This window comes from Urocitellus parryii, chromosome 11 (genome assembly GCF_045843805.1).
Source record: "Urocitellus parryii isolate mUroPar1 chromosome 11, mUroPar1.hap1, whole genome shotgun sequence".
NCBI classification, from domain to species: domain Eukaryota; kingdom Metazoa; phylum Chordata; class Mammalia; order Rodentia; family Sciuridae; genus Urocitellus; species Urocitellus parryii.
The window spans coordinates 46,867,628-46,889,209 of NC_135541.1; the positions used below are offsets into that span (position 1 = coordinate 46,867,628).

At 39.0% G+C, this 21,582-nt stretch overlaps 1 protein-coding gene across 1 annotated transcript in view; it reads left to right on the forward strand.

The window, feature by feature from the left end:
- Positions 1–21,582, forward strand: part of Cachd1 (cache domain containing 1) — a 200,531-nt gene that overhangs the window by 84,438 nt on the left and 94,511 nt on the right. The window contains exon 3 of the mRNA XM_026411015.2: positions 20,140–20,288. Coding sequence (XP_026266800.1) covers positions 20,140–20,288 — 149 coding nt within the window. The remainder of the gene's footprint in view (positions 1–20,139; positions 20,289–21,582) is intronic.

The window sequence follows — 21,582 nt, forward strand, 5'->3', positions numbered from 1 at the left end:
GCAACTTAGTAAGACTCTCAAAATAAAAAATAAAAAGAACCGGGGGTATTGCTCAGTGGTAAAGCACTTACAAGTTTCAATCCCCAGAACCCCCGAAAACAACAAAAAAATCCCTGCCACATTTATCTATTTATTTTATCTATTTTATCTATTTATCTATTTATTTTTAAATCTTTATTTTGTTTATTTATATTTATGTAGTGGTAAGGATTGAACCCAGTGCCTCATATGTGCAAGGTGGGCACCATGCCACTGAGTCCCAGCCCCAGCTCCCCCTGCCCCATTTTAAAAAAATATTTTTTATTTAAAATTATTTTTAAATATTGTATGTTCTTGTATACTTGTTTACAGTGCTCTTCATTTCTTTCTAATGATGTCAACAAAATAAGGTGTCTAGAGAACATCCTATTAATATTTTTTGTAGTGGAGATATCCTTGTGACAAACTCTCTTCATATTTTATGCATTCAGAAAGTGTTTCTACTTCAACTTTTCTCTTGAAGATTGTTTTTTTTTTTCTTCAGATGGAATTCTGGATGGGCAGTTTTTCTTTGAGCACTATCTACTGGGCACCTTAGCGTCTAATGACAAGTCATTGAAAGTCATTATCATATATACTGCATTTTTGTTTGGTTTTATTTTTCACTCCCCTGGCTGTTCTCAAGATTTTTCTGTTTCTTGGTTTTTAGCAATTTGACTATGGCTATGCCTGCCTACCCATGGCAGTCTTACATTTATCCTGCTTGGTGTTTTGTAAGCTTTTGGAATATGTAAATTTATGTCTTTCATCAAATATGGGGGCATTGGGGACGTTATTTATTCCAGTATCTTTTCTATATCATTTTCCATTCTCTTTCTTGGACTCTGACTACATGTATTCTAGATATTATGTTATTTAGTATAAGTTCCTGGGAGAATGCCCTTTTCTCTTTATTCTTCTGATTTTCAGATTAGATTATTTTTATTGATCTGTCTTTAAGTTTATTCCTCTCATCACTATTCTGCTATTAACCTCTCAAGATATTTTTAAAATTTCAGATATAGTACTTTTCAGTTCTAGCATTTTCATTTGTTTCTTTTAAATAATAAACTTCTCTGCTGAGATTTCTCTTTTCATGCATTGCAAGCATGTTTTCCTTCATATCTTTAGTTGTAGTAGCTGCTTTAGAATTCTCTCTGCTAATTCTAATATCTGAAAATGTTTTGAAATTTATCTCTGATTTCTTTTTTCTCAGGAATTGGTCACACTGTATTTTTTTGTTTGTTTGTTGTTTTTTTCTGATATGCCAAAAAAATTGGATTGTAACCTGATATTGTGAAAACTTCAAATTCTGTTATATTCCTGTGAGGAGTATTTTTTATTTGTTTCTTTGATTTAGCCAGCAATTAACTGGATTGGACTCAAACTGAGAAATCTGTCTCTTTATAATGCAAATCTCAGCTCAGTTTATCCTTAGATGGAATTTGTCCAGGTTCAGGATCAGGAATGGAGTTTTTCAAGCTCCAAAGATATTTTAAATCAATTTTTATTATTTAAAATTCACTCTGGTAGAAGCTTTAAAATTATTTTTCTGAATTGTTCTTTGTTAATGAAAATTTTACCTAAAATATTTAACATTTGATGCTCTGTTTCACTAAATGTCAGTCTCTGGGACATACTGAAAAAGAAGTAGCATTATTGGTTTTATAAAAAGATGATATTTAGCAGATGTCAATAATCCAAATAATTTTTTTACCCAGTGTAAACTCAGGGTTCAGTCATGAAAACAAAGTCAAAACAATAAAGCAGAGTCTACCTGAATGCGAGATATGGAGCTAGATGTAGACTTTGCATACAATTATATCACTGTTGCAGAGAAGAATGGTGTGCTGTAGCAGAATTATTTACATGTGGCCCACAAACACCAGATAGCTTTATTTTTTAAAGAGATTATGAATTGAAAGTCAACCTTAGAGACTCTAATCAGTCCTAACTAAGATAACTTTTCAGGATTTTTTTTTTTTTTTAATGTTTTAGGATTTTAGAGCTGGGAGGAACCTCAAAGACAAGGCAAAGCCAGAAAGGTTAAGAAATCCCCCCCCCCCCTTTTATTTTTAGGACAGTCCTAGAAGGAATGGCTTTGGAATTCCAAACTAAAGACCCTTATCTTTTGAGATGGAAAACTCTGTCATTTATTCTTTGGTTTTTGGCAGAGTATTTTACTTTCAGTGCCTACATTAATTTTATTTTATTTTTTTAAATGGAGTTAATTGTCTATCTTGCAAGGTCATTGAAGAGATTAAGTGGTTGGCACAGAGTAAGCGTTCAATATTTTGTTTTCCACTTCCAGAGTGTAAGGTGTGTCAACATAAAGGTAGCTAAAGAGAAGATTGCTTATTCTTTTTCTGTTGTGTAAATTCTCTTGGGTAAGTCCTCAAAGTTCTGTCAACATTAAAAGCAGAATTTTCAAAAGAAAATTATCACAGAAAGGCCACAGAAGGGCCTAGTAGTAACTTTAAATAGAGGTCACACTAAATGAGAAATGTGAAACTGAGCATGGGATTTATAGCTTTGCATTTCCAATATTTCCTCATTTCCACTCTCAGAAACTCTCCACCATAGGAAAGCTTGGTGATGTACTAGACCACAGGAAGAAAAGGGATGAGAAGAGGAGGCACAGAAGAGCTGAGCTCTAGGCACACTTGTCTTTAAATTCTGGCACTCAGAGCCCAGCACTAGGCAGGGTTTAATAAATATTTGTTGAAAAATGACTAGAGAGACTCTTGTGCCTCAACATTCATATTGACAGAATCTGGATTTATTTTGGGGTTGCCCTGCCAAGTGTAATCTAGTGTGGTGGTAGCCTGAGGGCTCTCATTTTGTTTATGATTACCTATTGAAGTATGTTCAAGGCTCAGACTTGTCCAGACACGAGGAATCCCAGAGGTGGGGAGATGGATTCCATGCATTTCCTGCTCCCAAACTTTATTTCCTCCATCTGTCCCCAGGGGATTTGTTCAGGCTGGGTCCAGGTTTAGTTCATCCCCTTACCCAGATCCACGCTGGGCTCTATGTTTATTGTAAGTATCCCTAAATGTTTATTGAATGAGTGAATGAAAGGCACTAAATCAGTAGGAAGGCAAAAGAAAGGTTGAGGGGCACTGAAGCCACCCCGATGGGAAATTTATCATGAATCAGCCAAGGACTAGAGTAAACAGATGGCTGCTCTGTTGAGCCAGAGCCCCAGCAAGTTTACCTGGTTAGATCTAGACTTCCTTGACTAGGAATCACCTAGGTCTGTTTCAACTCTAACTATTCTTGGCCTGACTCTCCAGAAAAGAAGTTAATTTTTAATCTCAGAAACCTTCTTTCTGGGTTACCTATCTGACTGCCTTGTGAATGAGATGATAATCTGTCATTTTGGAATAGTAGTCCTCTAAGAGGAGATGTGATAAGTTATAACATCTGCTTCTCTTTATTGATTTTCTTTGTGCTTTCACATATAGTTTCTGGTTTTATCATTTAAAGACACTGTAAGAAGAGCAGGTATTTTTACCTGGCTCATCTTCCATATGAATAAACTGCATCACAGAGAGTCATTATAAATGATGCAAGGCCTCATAGAAATGGCAAGTGGCAGAGGCAGGATGTTTAACCCGAGTTTTGTGTTTCCTTTGTTTATAATGTACAGGCTAAGATAACAATGAGTATCATTTATTGAACTTATATTATTAAGCACTGCAATTAAATCTTTTCTCACTTAGCCACATACATGGCTTGTTCATTTACATTCTTTCAGTCCTGGCTTTCAGTGACACCTTCCTTAAGCTCATTTATGAATTTTATTACTAGCATATCTCTTTACTTCTTATCATCTCTCTGCTTTATCTCCTTATAGTACACACACACACACACACACACACACACACACACATATATGTTTTGTATCGGGCATTGAACTTAGGGGTACTCAACCACTAAGCCCTATTTTGTATTTTACTTAGAAACCGGGTCTCACTGAGTTGCTTAGCACCTCGCCGTTGCTGAGGCTGCTTTTGAACTCTTGATCCTTCTGCCTCAGCCTCCTGAGCCACTGGGATTACAGATGTGTGCCACTCCACCCAGCTTGTATTTATATCTTTATTGTGTATCTTCCCCTGATAAAATATAAGCTCCATGAGGGCAAGGGAGTTTATTTTTTTCATTCTTTGATCTATACCCCACACTATTAAAGGTTGCTTGGTAAATATTTGTATGAATTAACAATCCTAAAAAAAAAAATACAAGCCTTATCAATAAGAAAAATCACGCATAAAATTTTCCTGTCTAAGGTCATCAAAGTAGATTACAGAACCTGATTCTTGGTTCAATGCTCCTCTGTGTTTTCAAACTTTTGTTTCCTAAGGTCTAAGGGAGGTACTGCAGATGCTATTACAGAACATAAGGGTCAGCTTCTATTTTCTTCACTTTTTTCTCCATCAATTCATCTGACTTGTTGCATTTATTGGAGTTTAGTATGGGATTTTATTTTCTTAAGTAGCTTATTACTTTAGAAAAAAAATGAAAAATTTACAAACTACTACTACATGCCACCCCCTTCCCCCCCCCCAAAAAAAAAAAAAAAACTCCATGCACAATTTGAATTTCAGTTTGCTTTTTATATGATGCAAAAATTTTGTGCTCAGGGAATATTCCTTTTGGTTTGGAAGAGGCAAGAAATATCAAGAATTTTTACTGCAGAGAGAAAAGTTGTGGTTTTTGGTACTTCCTCTAAAAACAGGAATCAGATTTCTTCTTTGGGAAGTTCATCTCCTGCTTGTAGGGATAACATGGGAATAATTCTCTATGTGATGCTTTATAGAGATAGGGGAATGGATGGATAAACAGGACTATGATCTCTTTGAGGAGGCAGATTCTGAGCATACCTCTGGTAAGTGGCAGGCAGGTGATAAATTCAGCAAACATTTGTTGAGGACTTATACACTTGGCTTTGGAGGAAGAGAAACAAAGGGCTTATCCCAAGGTCTTGTTAAATCACAGGAGACATTTGTTCATACATTTAATATATCTCGCTGATCTCTTAAAGGTGATGCCCCAAAGGACAGAGATGCCCTCTTTGGGAAATCTTGGTTATATTCCTGAGATATAGCAGGATGGTGGGCTAAATCGACAACATTTCTTCCAGTCTGGCAGTACTTCCTATTAGGTTTAAGTTACAGATGTTTTTCTAGAATCCTAATAAATGGTGAACGGATGCAAGAATTAGTACCTAAGTAAATCACTTGGCATGTTGGAAAGGATCATTTATTTAGCATAATAGTTTGTGCTCACTTAACAAACATTATTTCATATGAGTCATTAGTTTTTACCACAACCTTGTGATATAAATACAATTATTCTTAAGACTGAATGTTAAGTAACTTCCCCAAATCATACTGAGTTAGGTGATAGGATTAGGATTTTAGCCAAAGTGGTCTACCTCTAAAACTCACATTCTTCACGATGTTTTGAAACTGTGTGCTGGTATTGTGCACATTTTCTCTGCTGCAAAGTCCTCTGTATGTTTTCAGGTTTTTAAAGAAAGGTGGTTTATTCTCTCCTGAGAGTCTTACACATCAACCAACGCAAGATAAATAGTATGTCTAAACATCCTAAGTACTATGATGAAAACTCAGCTGCTAAACGAGGAAAAGATGGAGTTTAAACGCTGAGTTGACAGGGGCGAAACAATGATGGTGGTGCTTTCCGAGCTATGGGCCACAAGCCTTTTAGCTCTCATAAATCAGAAGGATATATTGGGGCCTTATGAGGAGGCCCTATATTACTAATGGGTTGTCCTGCAGAAACATAAACAAGATATAAAAATGAATGAAGCCCTCGATGGCTCTTTTGTCTTTCTGAACCATTCGTCATTATTCCATTATTACCATAACCTGAAGACAGTTGGTTATAATTTCCGTCATTGTGGAATTTCTATTGGACTATTGGGGCTTTGTTTTGTTTTTAAATAAATAGCCCCTAAATAAGAAAATTTAGCTAATTGGGTGAGTGAAAAACTGCAGCTGTTGGGCTAGTAGGTAGGATTAAAGTCTCACGTAGTGCGCTTCTTTTCCATCACACAGGAGATAGTGGAAACAATTTGGCATTGTTAGTGTGGAGCTGTGGTGGCAAATCTCTCTTTAGTACAGCTTCCCGGGAATCGTGTAGCCTTTAGATACTGCTTGGGATTCCCACATCTCTTTCCTCATATGAAATTTTGATGATGATCAGAGATATTTGGAAACTGCTCAGTTTGTTTCTTAGGTAAAGAATAAGGTGGTCCTGACAGCTACTCGTCTCATCATTTAAAAATGACAATTAGGAATTTGAAGTATTTAGCAGTCTTGTTTATGTTTTAGGGAAAGTATTATGAAGCCCATGTCCTGTATCCTTGTATATGTTTGGAAGTTAAAATATGTGTGTATGCATGCATGAAGGCTTAAATTCCTATACTAAATATAGACCAACTGACTTCAAGGGTACATATCATACATTAGCCGATATGTGTGTCTGTTGTTACACATACACACACGTACACTCATTCATTTTAGATAATATTCTCTCCTTAGACACAAAAAGCGTATATGGATTGTTTATTACATATGAATTGTATTCTGTGCATATATTTATACTCTATATGAATAGTGTTTATTTTTGCATTTGTGTGTTTGCTCCTTTGGGGGGTGGTGGTTAGGGATGTTTGGGATTGAACCCAGGGTCTCATACATGCTAAGCATGTGCTTTACTACCAGACCCCCCCACACACACCCCAATTTGTGTAGATATACCTGTACCCACTATAGGAAATGGATTCATTATAAATACTATCACCTCCACACACTATTCTCTAAGGCTTGAAAATTCTGCTGATACATTTGTGTGTGCTGTGATTGCTTTGGCGGAAACCCTAACTAGTTTACCTCCTCATTCCTTTCATTCCCTCACTTTCTGTTCCCACTCTTGGTAAAGAAGCCAGTGAAGGGGCTGGTACTGTTTCTCCAGCAGTATAGGGGACTGGGTGCTGTATGTGGGCACAGCTGGAGGGAATCGGCTGCAGCCAGGAGAGAGGTGGGGGACCTTTTGGGGCAAGTTCTAAAAGGCATGCCAGCTCCCACTCTGATGTGCATCTTTCCTTGCATCCACCGAAACTTCAGCTTTTCACCGAACTCTGCAATCCATATGTGTGCAGATGCCTTCTTGTCATGAAGCAGATCCTTCAAACAAATATGGGCTTGCACTTTATGCTCAAACACTTGGGCTTCGTTTAACTAGAGATGAATAGATGGAGTCTAAGTCTTCATTCTGGAGATCAGAAAGACTTTATCATGAGAAATGACTATTCCACTAAAAATGGAAACAAATCCATTTTATTCACAATTTCAGTATTTCAGGACTGAATAGTATTAGGAAATGCGAATGATTTCTCCAGCCCTTTCCTCACTCTTCACCCCTAACTCCATTCTGCACACAAAACTGCTGCTCCTTTTAGAAAAATAAAATAACCTCAAGCCATCTGTGATGGCAGAATGTGCAAACACAAACGGGGCTCAGAACATTTTCTAAAACCTGGTGAGCAAATTAAGAATGACCATTCCTTCCCTAAAATATTCCTTGGTGCAATAGGAAATACTTTGGTAATGATGTGAAGGCATTAATTGCTGCTGATATGAGGAACCCCTGAGCTGGCTAAATGGTTTGAAACTCTGGACCCATGGAATAACATGTGGTATGATGGAATTGGAAGGATTCCAAGAGCTACAGCTTTATTTTTATATTAGAAGACTGGGCAGGTAGGGATCATGTTGAACTAGCTGTTCATGGGCATTTGTGCTGGGTGTTACTAAGCAGCCTTTAGACCTTTTATATGCTGCAGAGTGCATGCTGGGTCTTCTGTGAAACCCTCACAGAAATTTCACTATCACATCCACTGACTCCCAGGTCAAGCCTGCCATACACCAGTCTCCCTGGGAAGATGCGAGCCTGCATCCTTTGGAAACAAGCCACCAATAGAGAGAAGACATGCTCTGGTTCTTGTGCTAGCAATCTGCCTTGTCATCAGTTAGGGGATGAGAAGACCTTCCTAAATCCAACTGTGAGTTAAGAGAGTGATATTAGATACAGCTGGCAAGGGAACACACAGAATAGATCAGAGAAGGATATAATAAAATTATTGTGGTTGAGGAAAATATCCTCATTCCTCTAGTGTGGAACTCACATGGGAAACATTTCTTTTGTTGTTGTTTCTAGCCAGTCTTAAGAGCAGGCAGTGTGTTTCTCACCAACATTCAATGTTTAAGTGATGTGTGGGGGTGGTGGTGTTGTGTGTGTGTATAGATGAACTTGGACCTCTGAATCTGCCTGTATAGTAAAGGCCCCCACATCTCAGAGCCGTTTGTCATTGCTCAAGAGCTAGAAGGGCCTTTTCTCAGTTGAGTGATAAGCACTTACTAGCTGGCTTACTGATTCAAAGAGAAGACCTGGAGGGAAAGTGCTCCTACCCCATAAGGTGGTCACAACATAGTCAAGATTCCAGTAACATGGATATTCAAAGGTAGTCTTCAATAGCTTAAGAAATCAAATGCTCACAAAATGCTTCATTTTTGCACTGTTTTTCTTCAGTTTTAAAGGGAATCTACATTGTGGAAGTTTATCACTCCAGACATGGAAACGCCTTGTGCATTAGGCTCTGTCTTGCACTCATCTACACAAAGAGAAGTAGCAGAGACATTATCCTCACTGATATAGAGCTCTACTGCGAGTCCTAAGATGGCATAATGTTATACTCCATTGGAAAGGTTGAATCAAGCTAATGTCATTAAGAAAGAGCAATTGGAATCATCCAGATTTTTGCAAATTTTAGAGAAGGTCTCAAGACTGCCTTCCCAGGAATTGCATTCAGTAGCAAAATGGTCAAGGTAAAGAAGTGTTTTGTGTAGCAGAGTTTTGTTTCCTTGCCAGTGTCATCTTTCTATTCTATTGCTGAGCTAATTGACACTTGCTGGCAAGTGTTTGCTCAATATGCTCTCAGAGGTGCCCGTGAAGAACAGCAAAGTGCTCCAAGTCAGGTTTCATCCTTCATTAACACTGCAGGCCAGGCTCTGGCCCAGGCTTCCAGGCGGGTTGGTGATGAGATGTTATTTGCATTGAATGTGGGGAAGGTGGTCTGGGCTGAACTGAAATTTCAGGTTCCCAGCCTCTCCATCTCCAGTGCTTTCACTTTGTGTTGGTTAAGTGACACAACAGATATTAGTACTCTAAATAACAGCCTTTCAGAGTAAGAGGAGAGAGACCGGGTTTGCTTTTCTTTTCCAGAATTGAGTGTGTCTTTCATAGGCCATTAGGGAATTCCTAAGTTTGTGAATCCATGGCATATAACCCCCACCCCGACCCCCCCGCCGCTTCTTCTGTGATTAACATTCTATACAAATTTACCTTGGAAGTTGTGAGATAAATGTTAGAGGTTTATTCTATATGGGATGGCTCCTGTTCTCTCCTTCCCCAATTCTCAGCCTGTCCATTATTTTGAAGGTCACGATGAGGTTGGAACTTTTTTTTTTTTTCTTGTAAAGGGAACAGGCTGAAAACCTTCAAGGCCTGAACTCTTGCTTTTTTCAGATTTAAAGGAGCTCAACAGCTCCCATTACAGAGTGAAGTGAGGAGAAGTGGGCCAGAGCCTGCCCTTCTCATTGTTTCCTTTGTTGAGATCTGGTGGTTAAGGGTAGAGTGGGGTGAAAAGCAGGGCAAGAGCCCATTGAGCTCCTGAGCTGACAACCTGGCTGTCAAGGGGACTGGGAGTGCAGACCAAGACTCTCCTGGAAAACCGAATACCAACTGCCACCCAAACTAGACTCCATCAGGACCTTTCAAGCACCCCTGTGTTGTGCTTCAAGAAAGAAGCTGCTGCTCTCAACATTTCCCAGGGCCCCCCCTCCTCCGGGTCTCTGGCATGTCAGCGCTTGCCTTCTGTTTTTTCCATTGTACTCTGCCCCGCTCAGCTCAAGGGCCCCCACCTCTCACAAGATCAGGATATGTGACCCTGGAGCCCAGACAGCCTTGCACATAAATCTTCCTGGTCCACCTGCAGATTATCTGTCAGCGGCTGCCCTGCTTCTCCCTTGGATGGGCTATTCTCACACATCCGTCAGACAACCTGCAGCCTCCATGGGCGACTGAAAATTCAGATTGGCCCCATTCCACCTCCGTGTCTTCATTTGTCTTGTCACATATCACTGTCTGCTGTGGGCAGGCTCTGCTGTAAAGGGTATTTGATGAGGCCCAAACTCGTTGTGATGATCAGCTGTATCAGGATAATGACTGTCTTAGTTCATTTTCTGTTGTTATAATGGAATACCAGAGACTAGGCCATTTATAAACAATAGAAGTATATTTCAGCTCATGGTTCTAGAGGCTGAGAAGTCCAAGAGCTTGCCACTGTCATCTAGTAAGGGCCCTCATACTGTACAACATGAGAGAAGGGCAAGTGACCACGTGCAGGACATACGAGAAGAATTCAGCCAACCCATCCTTTTAATCCAGAACAGACTTTCCCAACAACAGCATTAGTCTAATCTTGAGGGCAGAGCCCTTGTGACCTAATCACCTCTTAAAGTTTTCACTTCTTAAAGTTATCACCTCTTTTGTTTTTGTTTCTGTGTGATACTGGATATTGAGCGCAGTATCCATGGATGCTCATGAAATTTTTGAGTTTCAAAAGGGACATAACAATGGCCACTTGCCACCAGGATACCTATCTGAATGGGTGTTTTCTTCTAGTCAAGGGTTATAACCTGAACATTCATGTCCCTGCAAGTTCATACTTTGAAGCTCTAAACCCCAATGTGATAGTATTAGGTATGTGATAGTATTAGGTATAGGGACTTTGGAAAGTTCAAATTAGGTTCCAACGAGATCATAAGCACAGAGCCCCATAATGAGATTAGTGCCTTTATATAAGAAAAGACAGAGACCTCAGACCATTTTGTATAAGAGGAGGAAGAGACAGAGATACACTCTGCCATGAGGGGATGCAAGAAGAAGGTAACCATCTGCAAGCTGGGAAAGGGGTCTCAACAGACATAGAATCTGCTGACATCTTGATCTTGGTATCCCCAGCCTACAGAAACAAAATGCTTGTTTTTTAAAAACACCCAGACTATAGTATTTCATTTTAGCATCAGAAGCTGACTAAGACAGTGAGGCTTGGTCCAGAGCAGCAGATGCTACCTGGGAGGCAGACAGACAGGGAAATTAGATAGGCCCTGAACTTTCTAATCAGCTTGCACCAGATATGAACAGTATTCAGGCTAGCTGCCTTTTCCTAGACTCTGAAGGTTTTTCCACTATGCCAAATAATGCATGAGGGCAGATGCATACAGTGATTAATATCTTCAAGTCTCCTCTAGGGCAGGGGTGTCAATGGTAGAATGCTTGCCTAGCATGAACAAGGATCTCCAGCACTGCAAAACAGACACAACAAAAAGTCCCTTCTGCATACTAGGTACCCTACTGAATAAAAATGCACAGTGCAGTGGTCCAAGCACTTGAATTTGATCTAATTATTCTGTTTATCAGCTGGGTTACCTTGGGCAAGTTAATCCATTGGAAGCATCTGTAAAAATAGCATATAGGGATTGCTGAGATGAGGATTCAAGGGTCACACTTTGCACAGTAGCTGGAATATAGTAAACAGTTAATGCTAACTATTACTATATCATTGGTTTATTGGGAAAACAGGGTCTCAAATGAGGTAAGATCAACAATGTGAAGCAGGATGTGAGTGGAGCAGATGTTTAATCCTAGGAAAATTTTGGAAAAGGGGAGCCTGAGATGGCTTTAAAGGGGCTGTAATTGGGCTTTGAGCAGAATTTAGATAATTTAATTTGAGAGAGTTTGTGTTTGTCTGCAATTTGAAGGAGTTTGGAATTAGGAGAAATTATCTGTTTATTCTACTTTTACTCTGTGTGAACTTGGCCAATGCCCTGAGCCTTGATTTCCTTGCTTCTTAAAGTGCAACAGGGAATATCTGATTTTCCTAGCCTCCAGAGTTTTCATAAGGTACAAATGAGACAACTCCAGGAAAAATGCTTTGAAAGTGGAGTCATTATTAGATTCTTAAATTCAGAAGAAGAGGATGCCTGAAGAATCCCAAGCTGCCCGAGACTGTCATTATCTCCTCTCCCCTACACACTATGGTGTGTTGGCCACTCATCTTTTGCAAGCATAGAGAGTGCTCTTTGGAGCCTCCATTCGAGTACCTAAGCCAATTCTTTAAGTTTCCCAAATGAAATCAACTATGTTAATAGCAAATAACAGCAACAAGAGTAAAAACAACAGCCACTACCATTTATTTGGCATCTCTAATACATTCAACACTCTTAAATATTTTGCATACCTTGTCCTACTTTGTTCTCAAACAACTTCGGGAAACAGCTATTATTTTTCTCAGTTTAGAAGCAATCAAGTTGCAGTTTAGTGCAAATTTTGCCTAGTTTCCTTTAGCCCGGAAATGATGGAGTTGAATTTTACTCATATTTATTTGTCCCTAGAGCATAAGCTCTTTGTGCCATTTGCTATTAAACTAAGGAAATATTTTCCCCCAGATCTGATGCCAGTAGAAAGATGAAGATGTGCCAAATGAACAAAATGGCTAATATTCGGGTGGTTCCTCTCCCTTTTCTTCCAGCTGTATTGTTGGAAATTTGGACTCCGCCATGTTTCCCATTCAGGACCACACGTACTTTGTAGTCCAGAGACTGAGGTATAACAATAAGAGTGAACCCTGGTCATCATCCTCTGCTTTATATATTCATTGTTTCATTTGAACTCATGAGAAGCCCTTTAAAAAATATAATTATAATTTTACTCATGAAGAAACCAATGCTATGGGAAGTCAAGGAACGTGCCCAAATTTCCAACTAGTAAGTGGTAGAGCTTTATGTCTATCTGGATTACAATGATTACTACTAACTATTTAGCCAGGATTAAAGAGCATTTCCTATATCCCGTGTACCTGTGTGACAGAAAACAATGAGAAAGTTCTACCTGAAGAACCTTGAATGTGAACGGTGTGATGCTGTTCAGAGATGTTATATATTTGTGCTTGGCTTATACTCAAAATTATTTCTATGTTGCAGACCTTTAAACAATGAAACCCTGACACTTGCTGGAAAACAAAACAAAAGGTTTACTCTCGAGTAATAAGGCTGGAGTTGAAGGAAAGAGGGACCCGCTATTATTAAATTCTTATCATGGCATAAAGGTTTTTGAATGTCAAATGTTAAACTCTTCTACATTCGATAAGAATTTTGCTATGAATCCTGAGTCCCCTAGGGTACATTTCCTGTCTGTGCTTGTCAGCTTCATTGTTATGTATTTTAAATAAAGCTTTCCTTAACATTGAAACTCCTTCCTGCCCTTCCTTTTAGGAAGCAGACATAAATAAAGTGTGTACTGGTCCTTTGCGGGGGTTTTGTTTTTGTTTTTGTTTTCCTTTACCTTTTTCTGACCGTGTGCCCATCCCCCACTCCCAAATCTTCAGAAGTGTAAAGCTAAGGTAAAAAAGAGCTTTCAAAAAGGGGGCTCTGGGGAAGCATGCAAATGACAGAAATGTCTATGGGAAAATTAAGGGAGAGGAAATTCAGCGAGAAAGAAATTCATTGATGTTGTGATGAAACGTTGTCACTGGAGATGATGACAAATTAGAATCCGTTCCCATGGGGACCGTGGGCTACCTACTGATCATTTGACCCATGGCTGGATGTTGGCTAGTCTAAGAATTGACCCAAAAGATGACAAGATGGTTTTAGTCCTGTTGTCTCATCAGCATTCAGGAACCCCTTAGGGGATGAAGGGGAAAAAGGATAAAGAAGGATAAAAGATGAAAGCTGAGCTGTGGAAAGAAAAATGTTTTTAATTACACTGAGGAGGATTGTGGGTCCACCTGTAGCTTTTTTGTTGAGAATGTCCTTTGTTTTCTCCTGTCTGCAGGGATCATGGCAGGATACAGACCCAGAGTCTGTCTGGCCTCTTGGAAGGTTTCACAGTGGTTAGCTGGTCCTCTTCAGTTTAACAGGCACATTCAGGATTTAATCTCTCTGTGGGCTGTCTTTACTCGAGGAGATTCTGTTATGCTTGCCGAGCAACCTGGGTTTGGTTAGCATGTTTAGAAAGATTGCTTCTAAGAGTGTGGTGGGGAGGGGTGGGGGCAAACCCCTGCAGTGGAGCATGGGGTGAGGTTTCCATAGTGAGTCATCATCACACTCCTTGTCAGAGAGGGCAGGAGCTCACCTCTTAAGGCCAAGGGTCCAGGGAGGCCAGAGCACCCCTGCAGACTGGAGACCTTTAAGCTCCACAGGCCTCAGTCTCTTCACTTGGAAAATGGGAATTACACTTTCCTGTTATGATGACAGGTGTGTAATTAAGGTGAAAATCCTGAGGAAAATATTGATGTCTGAAATTCATCTCCTGAAGGAAAGGAACAATATATAAACCTCTGTTCTCTTTCCAGGTCACAAATAGACTCACATTTTTAAGGCCCTTGAGGCCTGGGGATGTAGCTCAGAGATAGAGTGCTTGCCCAGCATGGCAAGGCTGTGAGTTTTATCCCCAGTAAATAAATAAAGACCCTGAGTCATTAGAACAATTTAAGTTAGGTAATTTGAAATAAGCATTATTTTGTGGATTTGGGGGGTTTGGTGTTTTTTTTAACATTTTTTAGTTATACATGGACACATTATTTTGTTTATTCATTTTTATGTGGTTTTGAGGATCTAACCCAGTGTCTCACATGTGCCAGACAAGTGCTCTACCACTAAGCCACACCCCAGCCCAGGATTTTTGGCTTTGGAGGGAATTCACTTTATCACATTTTTCTCTATCCCTTTTTATGTTGGTGATTAATGCTAAACTTCCTCAAAGTACTTGATTTTCATAGGAATTATGAAGAATTCTAAATGAAATCACATTAATTTTTAAAATTCAATTCTTTTTATGAAATAATGGGGCTGCATAGATTATAGTATCCTGCCAAGAATTCCATAGCATTTGTTCAAACAGAATTGAAAAGAAATGGGGAATATAGTTGATTTCTGTGTATTACAGAGAAGCTGTGTTGAATAGAAGTTGAAGCTTGGGGTCTACAGTCAGACTGCTAGGTTCAGATCCCAGCTATATAGCTTTGTGACCTTGAACAAGTTATTTAACCTTCAGTGTCTGCTTCTGGGAAATGGAGGTATGTACCTTATAGAAGGGTGTGTGTGTGTGTGTGTGTGTGTGTGTGTGTATGAGAGAGAGAGACAGACAGACAGACAGACAGATAGATAAACAGAGTCTTCCTATGTTGCCCAGGCTGGCCGAGAACTCACAGGCACAAGCAATCCTCTTGCCTCAGTTCCTGAGTACTTAGGATATAGGACAAGGCCACTGTTCCCTGCTGTAAGGTTCTTTAAAGGGTTAAATTGTATATGCATGTGAAATGCTTTGAACAGTGACTTAACATATAGCACTCAGCAAATGCTGTCAACTGGTTTTTTTGTTTGTTTGTTTTAATAGGAGGCAGTATAGGATGTCACTGCATGAAAGATTGGGGAATTTCAGACTGAGAGGTGAAGGGAGCATGCATGTGAGACCTGTCGTCATGGGTATCTGGACTCTGTATAAGCTGCCTCCACTGAGGGGATCCAGCTTGGGGCCCTGGGGCATGGCTCAGTGGTAGTGAGTGTTCAGCCTATGGAAAGCCCTTGGTTCAGTTCCTAGCATCAGTGGGAGCAAAAAAGCATTCAGCTTGAGGTCAACCCTAATCAGAAAGCGGGAAGAAGAAGTCTTCTCTCCCATCTCTCACCTAACCAAGCCCTCCTCTCTCCCATCAGTCAGACCCACCATCCCAAGGAGCAGTCAATTCCACAGCCAACCCAGGGCCAGGGGCCTCCTCACAATCTCTTCTGTGCCTTACCTGCTTATGTTCACAGGATTTCCTGACCTGTGAGATTTGTTGTATTTTAATATCTTAAATCACCATTACAACTCTTTCTTTCTTTTTTTCTTTGTTTGTTTTAAGATTTGTTTTACTGAGGTGCCATAGCTAAGCAAGAAAACACAGAGGTTTTACAGAAAAGACACTCCTGAGTTTGAATAAGTGAATGACTCTCTCACTTATTTTGTGACTTAAAATGAGAATGCCTGCACTGTAGAGTCATCATGCCTAGTATACAGTAAATAAGTATCTCTATATGATAGCTATTATAATTTTCTGAAGAACCCTGAAGTCTCTTGGTGACCGGAGTACAGTCCGCAGGATACAATCTTGATCATTTTGATGAACTAGATGCAGTGCTTGAATTAGAGCAGCTTTGTTCAGCTTCACTTTAGTATATTTCCCTTAGGATAGAATTTCTGTGTATCCGTGGATGTTTCAGTTATCTGTTGCTGCATAACAAACTGCCCAAATCTTAGTGGTATAGGAAAAAAAAAAATTCTTTATGCTTAAAGATTCTAGAGCTCAAGAATTTGGACCAGGCCCAGCAATGATGGCTTACTTCTGCTCCATATAGTCTAGAGAGACATCAAGGGGAGACCCCAAGGGCTAGAATTATTGGAGACCTTTTGACTCATGGCCAGAACCTGTGCTGAGAAGACTTGAAGGCGTGTTCTTCCAAGGTCCCCAACCAAGCTCGTACTATTGCCTGTCTTGGATTTTTTACAGCATGGTAGCCAAAAGCTACCATGAGAGTGAGCATCCCAAGAGACACCGGTGGAAAGCTGCATGGCCTTTCACTATCTCTCTTTAGCAATTACACAGTATCACCCTGTCTATACTGGCAGAAGCCATCATAAACCTACTCAAATTCAAGCAAGGAGGGAGGATAGGAAGGATGTAGACCCCACTCTCAAAGGGGAGACATGGTTAAGAATTTGCAGCAAAATTTTATAAAAAGTGCCACAGTGCATTTATGGTTCCATCTTGAGACATGTTAGGTCTCCTGGCTTCTACTTATAGCAAAGCAAGCCATATAACCTGTATGGCAAGTTCTCAGTACTACCTTTATATAGCGAAAGCAGCCAATACAATATGCAAACACATGAGTGTGTTCCAATAAATTTTTGTTTGTGGATACTGAAAGTAGGATTCCATGTAATTATTAAATGTTATAAATAGTATTTTTACAAAGAAAAACATTTAGCTGGGGATGTAGCTTAATGGTAGAACTTACCTAATATGCCCAAGGCCCTAGATTCAATCCCTAGCACTGAAGGGGGGGGGGGGAGAGGAGAAAGTCAAGCAATACAGTAAAGGGGGAAAACAATACCAAACAGAATCCCAAACTTTAAAATGTGAGAATCATTCTTAGGTCATGGCCTACATAGAAACAGGCCTTGGACCAGATGAGAATATTTAACTCTTAAAAGATTTGACTTTTTATGGTTAGAATTTACCAAATGTGTAAAAGAAACTCCTGGGCATTTCTTAAGTGAAGTTGATTCCAAATTTTATTGTATTTTAATGTGAAATGGCGAAGATACTGTTTGGAAATTCAGTTCTTTCAAGTATACTTTATCTTCATTCTGTTCCAAAACATTTGTTACCGAGTGATAGACTATACTCTTGATACCTCTAGATAGCCACTCATGATATTTATGTTAATCAGAAGTCGGAACCTAAAAAAAGATAAAGCTTCTTCTTGATGGTGTATCTATAAACATATATTGTTGTATATTCTAAAAATAAATATCCTGTGGTTTTAAAGAAATTGTTCATCATTAGACCAAAAGATAAGCTTAATAACTCTTAGTCATATATATATATGTATATATATATATATATATATATATATATATATATATATATATATATGATTCATGAGGTGCTTTTTGAATGCCTACAGTACTAGATGCTGAAGATACAGAGGCAAACATATATGGCAACTGCTTTTGCAGAGCACACAGTCCAGAGGGAAAACTGGTCATTAAACATGTAATAGCATTAAGAAGCAGTGTGCATTGTAAGAGGGGTGTGCCAGGCACTGGGAGAGTATGTATTAGGTCTTCCAGCTGGACCTGTTGCCTCCCATCCTTAAGCACCCACTGAGTGTGAGAATCTAGAAGAGGACCATTAGATCAGTGCCCGTGCGGTTGTAGAAACCCAGCTGCACATCTACTGATAATGCTGAGCAGTCCTATCTTTGTATTTAAACTATGTTTAAAGGTGTAGGCACCTACGATGGCTTCTTTTGTATTACTTTCAGGAAGGAACAACATAGGACAAAATGGAAATTTGTAAATTTGAAATTTGTTACACCCTCCCCTCCCCCCATGAAGTGCCACTTTGAATGGGTACAGAATTAAAATAGAAGAGTTTCGGAACTGTTAGCTGAATTACACATGGGGATAATTATTTTCGATTTTTCTCTAAACCCAGGTTTCTCAACTGAGACACTACAGATATTCTGGGCTGGATAATTCTTGCTTATGGGAAGCTATCCTGTGCATTGTGGAATGTTTAGAAGTATCCTTACTGCTACCTGTCTACTGGTACTTGTTTCCACTGAGTTTTGACAAGCAAAATTATCTCCCAACATTGGGAAATGTCCATTGGGAGGCAAAATCACCAATGGTCTGAACTAAAATTCAAGTGTTTGTATGTATTACTGTAGTGAGCCCAACAAGGAAAATCTGTATGTTATTAATAAATAGTAAGAGCTGTAGTTCAAGGAGTAGAATAGCAGGTAGACCGGATCATCTTCCACATACACAACTCCTCCTTTGAAAATGATGAAATGAATTTAGGCAACCCATCATCCAATTAAACATCACTTTTATATTCTTTTATGATGTCTGGAAGTTTTTCTAAACTTTATAATTTGTGCAGTTTTTAGGAAGGTTAAGAACTTCCCTTCTTTCATTGAGACTTCAAAAGCTCTAGAATTTCTCTGCAACAAAATCAGCATTTAAAAATTGGCTTGAAAAATAACAAGTGAAGATATTCTGATTTGACTCCGTGTTCTCAGCCTGTATACTATTGGATTGTGCGAGACACATAACCCAAAGGAGATGATTAGTTCTCCTCTAGTATGCTGATAATGAATAGCTCTACAAAACCAATTAGCTATAATTCTATCAGTCATTTCATTTGGGTAACATTTTGTTTAAGGGGAAGAAAAACAACACTGTTTTCCTTGGAGATCTGCAATTAAGCTGTGGTGTTTGATGGGAACAGTGGAGGAGAAAATAGTGTGCTTACCAATTTGCTTTCATTATTCCCACATGAAAGTAAATCATGATAAAGTGTTCTGTTCACAGCAGTTAAGAAAGACATTTGTCCATCTTGAAGGTGTAATAGGCCACAGACAATGCTATTTCTACTTATACATTTTGTTTTATATGGATGTCTGCGTTGTAAAACTCCCAAGAATTGCCATTCACATGGAAGACTGAGAATGGTGTCCCTGGGGTTGTATATATAGCAGGAGGTAGTGAATGTCCTTCCCTTCCATCATGTCTCCTCCTCCCACCCTAAGTTCATGTGAATCCAGAACCACTAATAATGGAAAATGATTCTCCTCTTTTTTTTCTTCCAATCATTATTATTGCTCTGTAACTTGCAATTCCTACTGTCATGCCAACAATAATACCTGACTAGTCTTTTTTAAAAAATATTTATTTATTTTTTTAGGTGTAGATGGACACAACACAATGCCTTTATTTTTATGTGGTGCTGAGGATCGAACCCGGGTCCTGCCCATGCTAGGCGAGCGCTCTACCGCTGAGCCACAATCCCAGCCCCACTGGCTAGTCTTTATTTCCTTTTTCCAGCAAGGCATTTTATGAATAGCTATTAATCCATTTGAATTTGTACACATGACAAGTTTGTAGTACATCATCATCTGTTATGAGAGAGAAACACTGTTTTATTTCTGTCTGAGTTTTCTTCTGCAACTTCGGGGCAGTTTTGCAATTTTTGTCTTAGCCCACATGGTGGAAGAAGACCTTGGTGGGTTTTTTTTGTTGTTGTTTTACCGGAATTTTAACATATGCAGCTTGTGGCACAAATTAATTATTTTATTTGAAGGAGTACAATGGGTCGTTGTCTTGAACTTGCCATTTATTCTGCTTCCTGTCATCCCACAGCTAGCCAAAAAAATCCGTGAGAAGTTCAACCGGTACTTGGATGTGGTGAACCGAAACAAGCAAGTTGTGGAAGCATCCTATACAGCTCACCTAACCTCCCCGCTGACTGCGATTCAGGACTGCTGCACTCTTCCACCTTCCATGATGGAGTAAGACTAACATTCTGTGTTGTTGATGCCACAAATTGAATTGCTCAGTTTAGTATTCAAAATACCTGTGTTTGGCCTGGAGTGGCACAGGCTGGGGAGGCTGATACAGGAGGATCACAAGTTCAGAGCCAGTGTCAGCAATTTAGCAAGGTCCTAAGCAACTTATCTAGACCCTGTCTCAAACAACAACTTAAAAAAAAAAAAAAAAAAAAAAAAGGCTGGGGATGTTGCTGAGTGGTGAGTGCCCCCTGGGTTTAATCCCTGGTACTAAAAACAAAAACAAAAACCTGAGTTTGTTTATTGAAAAATATGCAGTTTGTGTCCTATTATTTAAGCTAAACCCTTTTTACATAGACAAGTGATTAAAAAAAAAAATAAAGTAATGTGATTCAGTGTTTCTGTAGCTACCAGCTTCCTGGATCTTCCTAGTCACCTTTTTGTGTGGTCAAATTCAGGTTCAGGAGCATTGACTATAGATTAAGTATGGATTCTACTAAATTTAGAAAACGACAAATGTTTTTGTCATGAGTCTGGTCTTAAGCCATGAAGAAGATAGTCCCACAGATTTACTTTAAGGGAGAGCTTTTTATCTTTGAAAGAGTAACAAAAAATTCAAAAATCCCACTTCACACTATAGAAGATATGATCTTTAAAGCTCCCAAGGGAAATGTGATTTCAGATATTATTAAAAGAGGATTTTTGCACATTTGAGGATATTTCTGTTTATTAGCCTAGCAGTGTTTCTTTCTGGAGGAGTTTAGGGTCTTAGGATGCTGGAAATGTCATTGGGAAGTATCATTTGTGTAGAAAAACACAGAACTTAAGTTTTAATTTTAAGTTTGATTTGTCCTCTCTTTAGCCATGTGTCCTTAATCTACTTCTTTAATGTTTATTTTTGTGATTAGTTTATCGGTGTTGACAGTCTTGATTATACCAATTTACTAGAGCTATTTATAATAGGTAAAAATATTAACATACTTTAAAATATGAGCATAAATGTTAATAAGTATATATTCTCCTCTTACATAATTAATGCTTTTGAGATTAGACAAGGGATGGATACACGACATCGGTTTTGGGTGGTTAAATGTTGTTTTGCTTCCACAGCAAGTTTTTACTTTTGGATTTTAGGTGGGTTTTATATGTAGCAGAGCATGGTCAACTCATTTTATTTCTCCATTTGTGTAGTGTTAAGATGAATCTTTCTCTGACTTGCCCTGGCTGTGGCCTCAAGAAGCTCATTCTAGTTGTTCTCTAAACTAAATGTAAAGCTTACACAATTTGGAATGATACT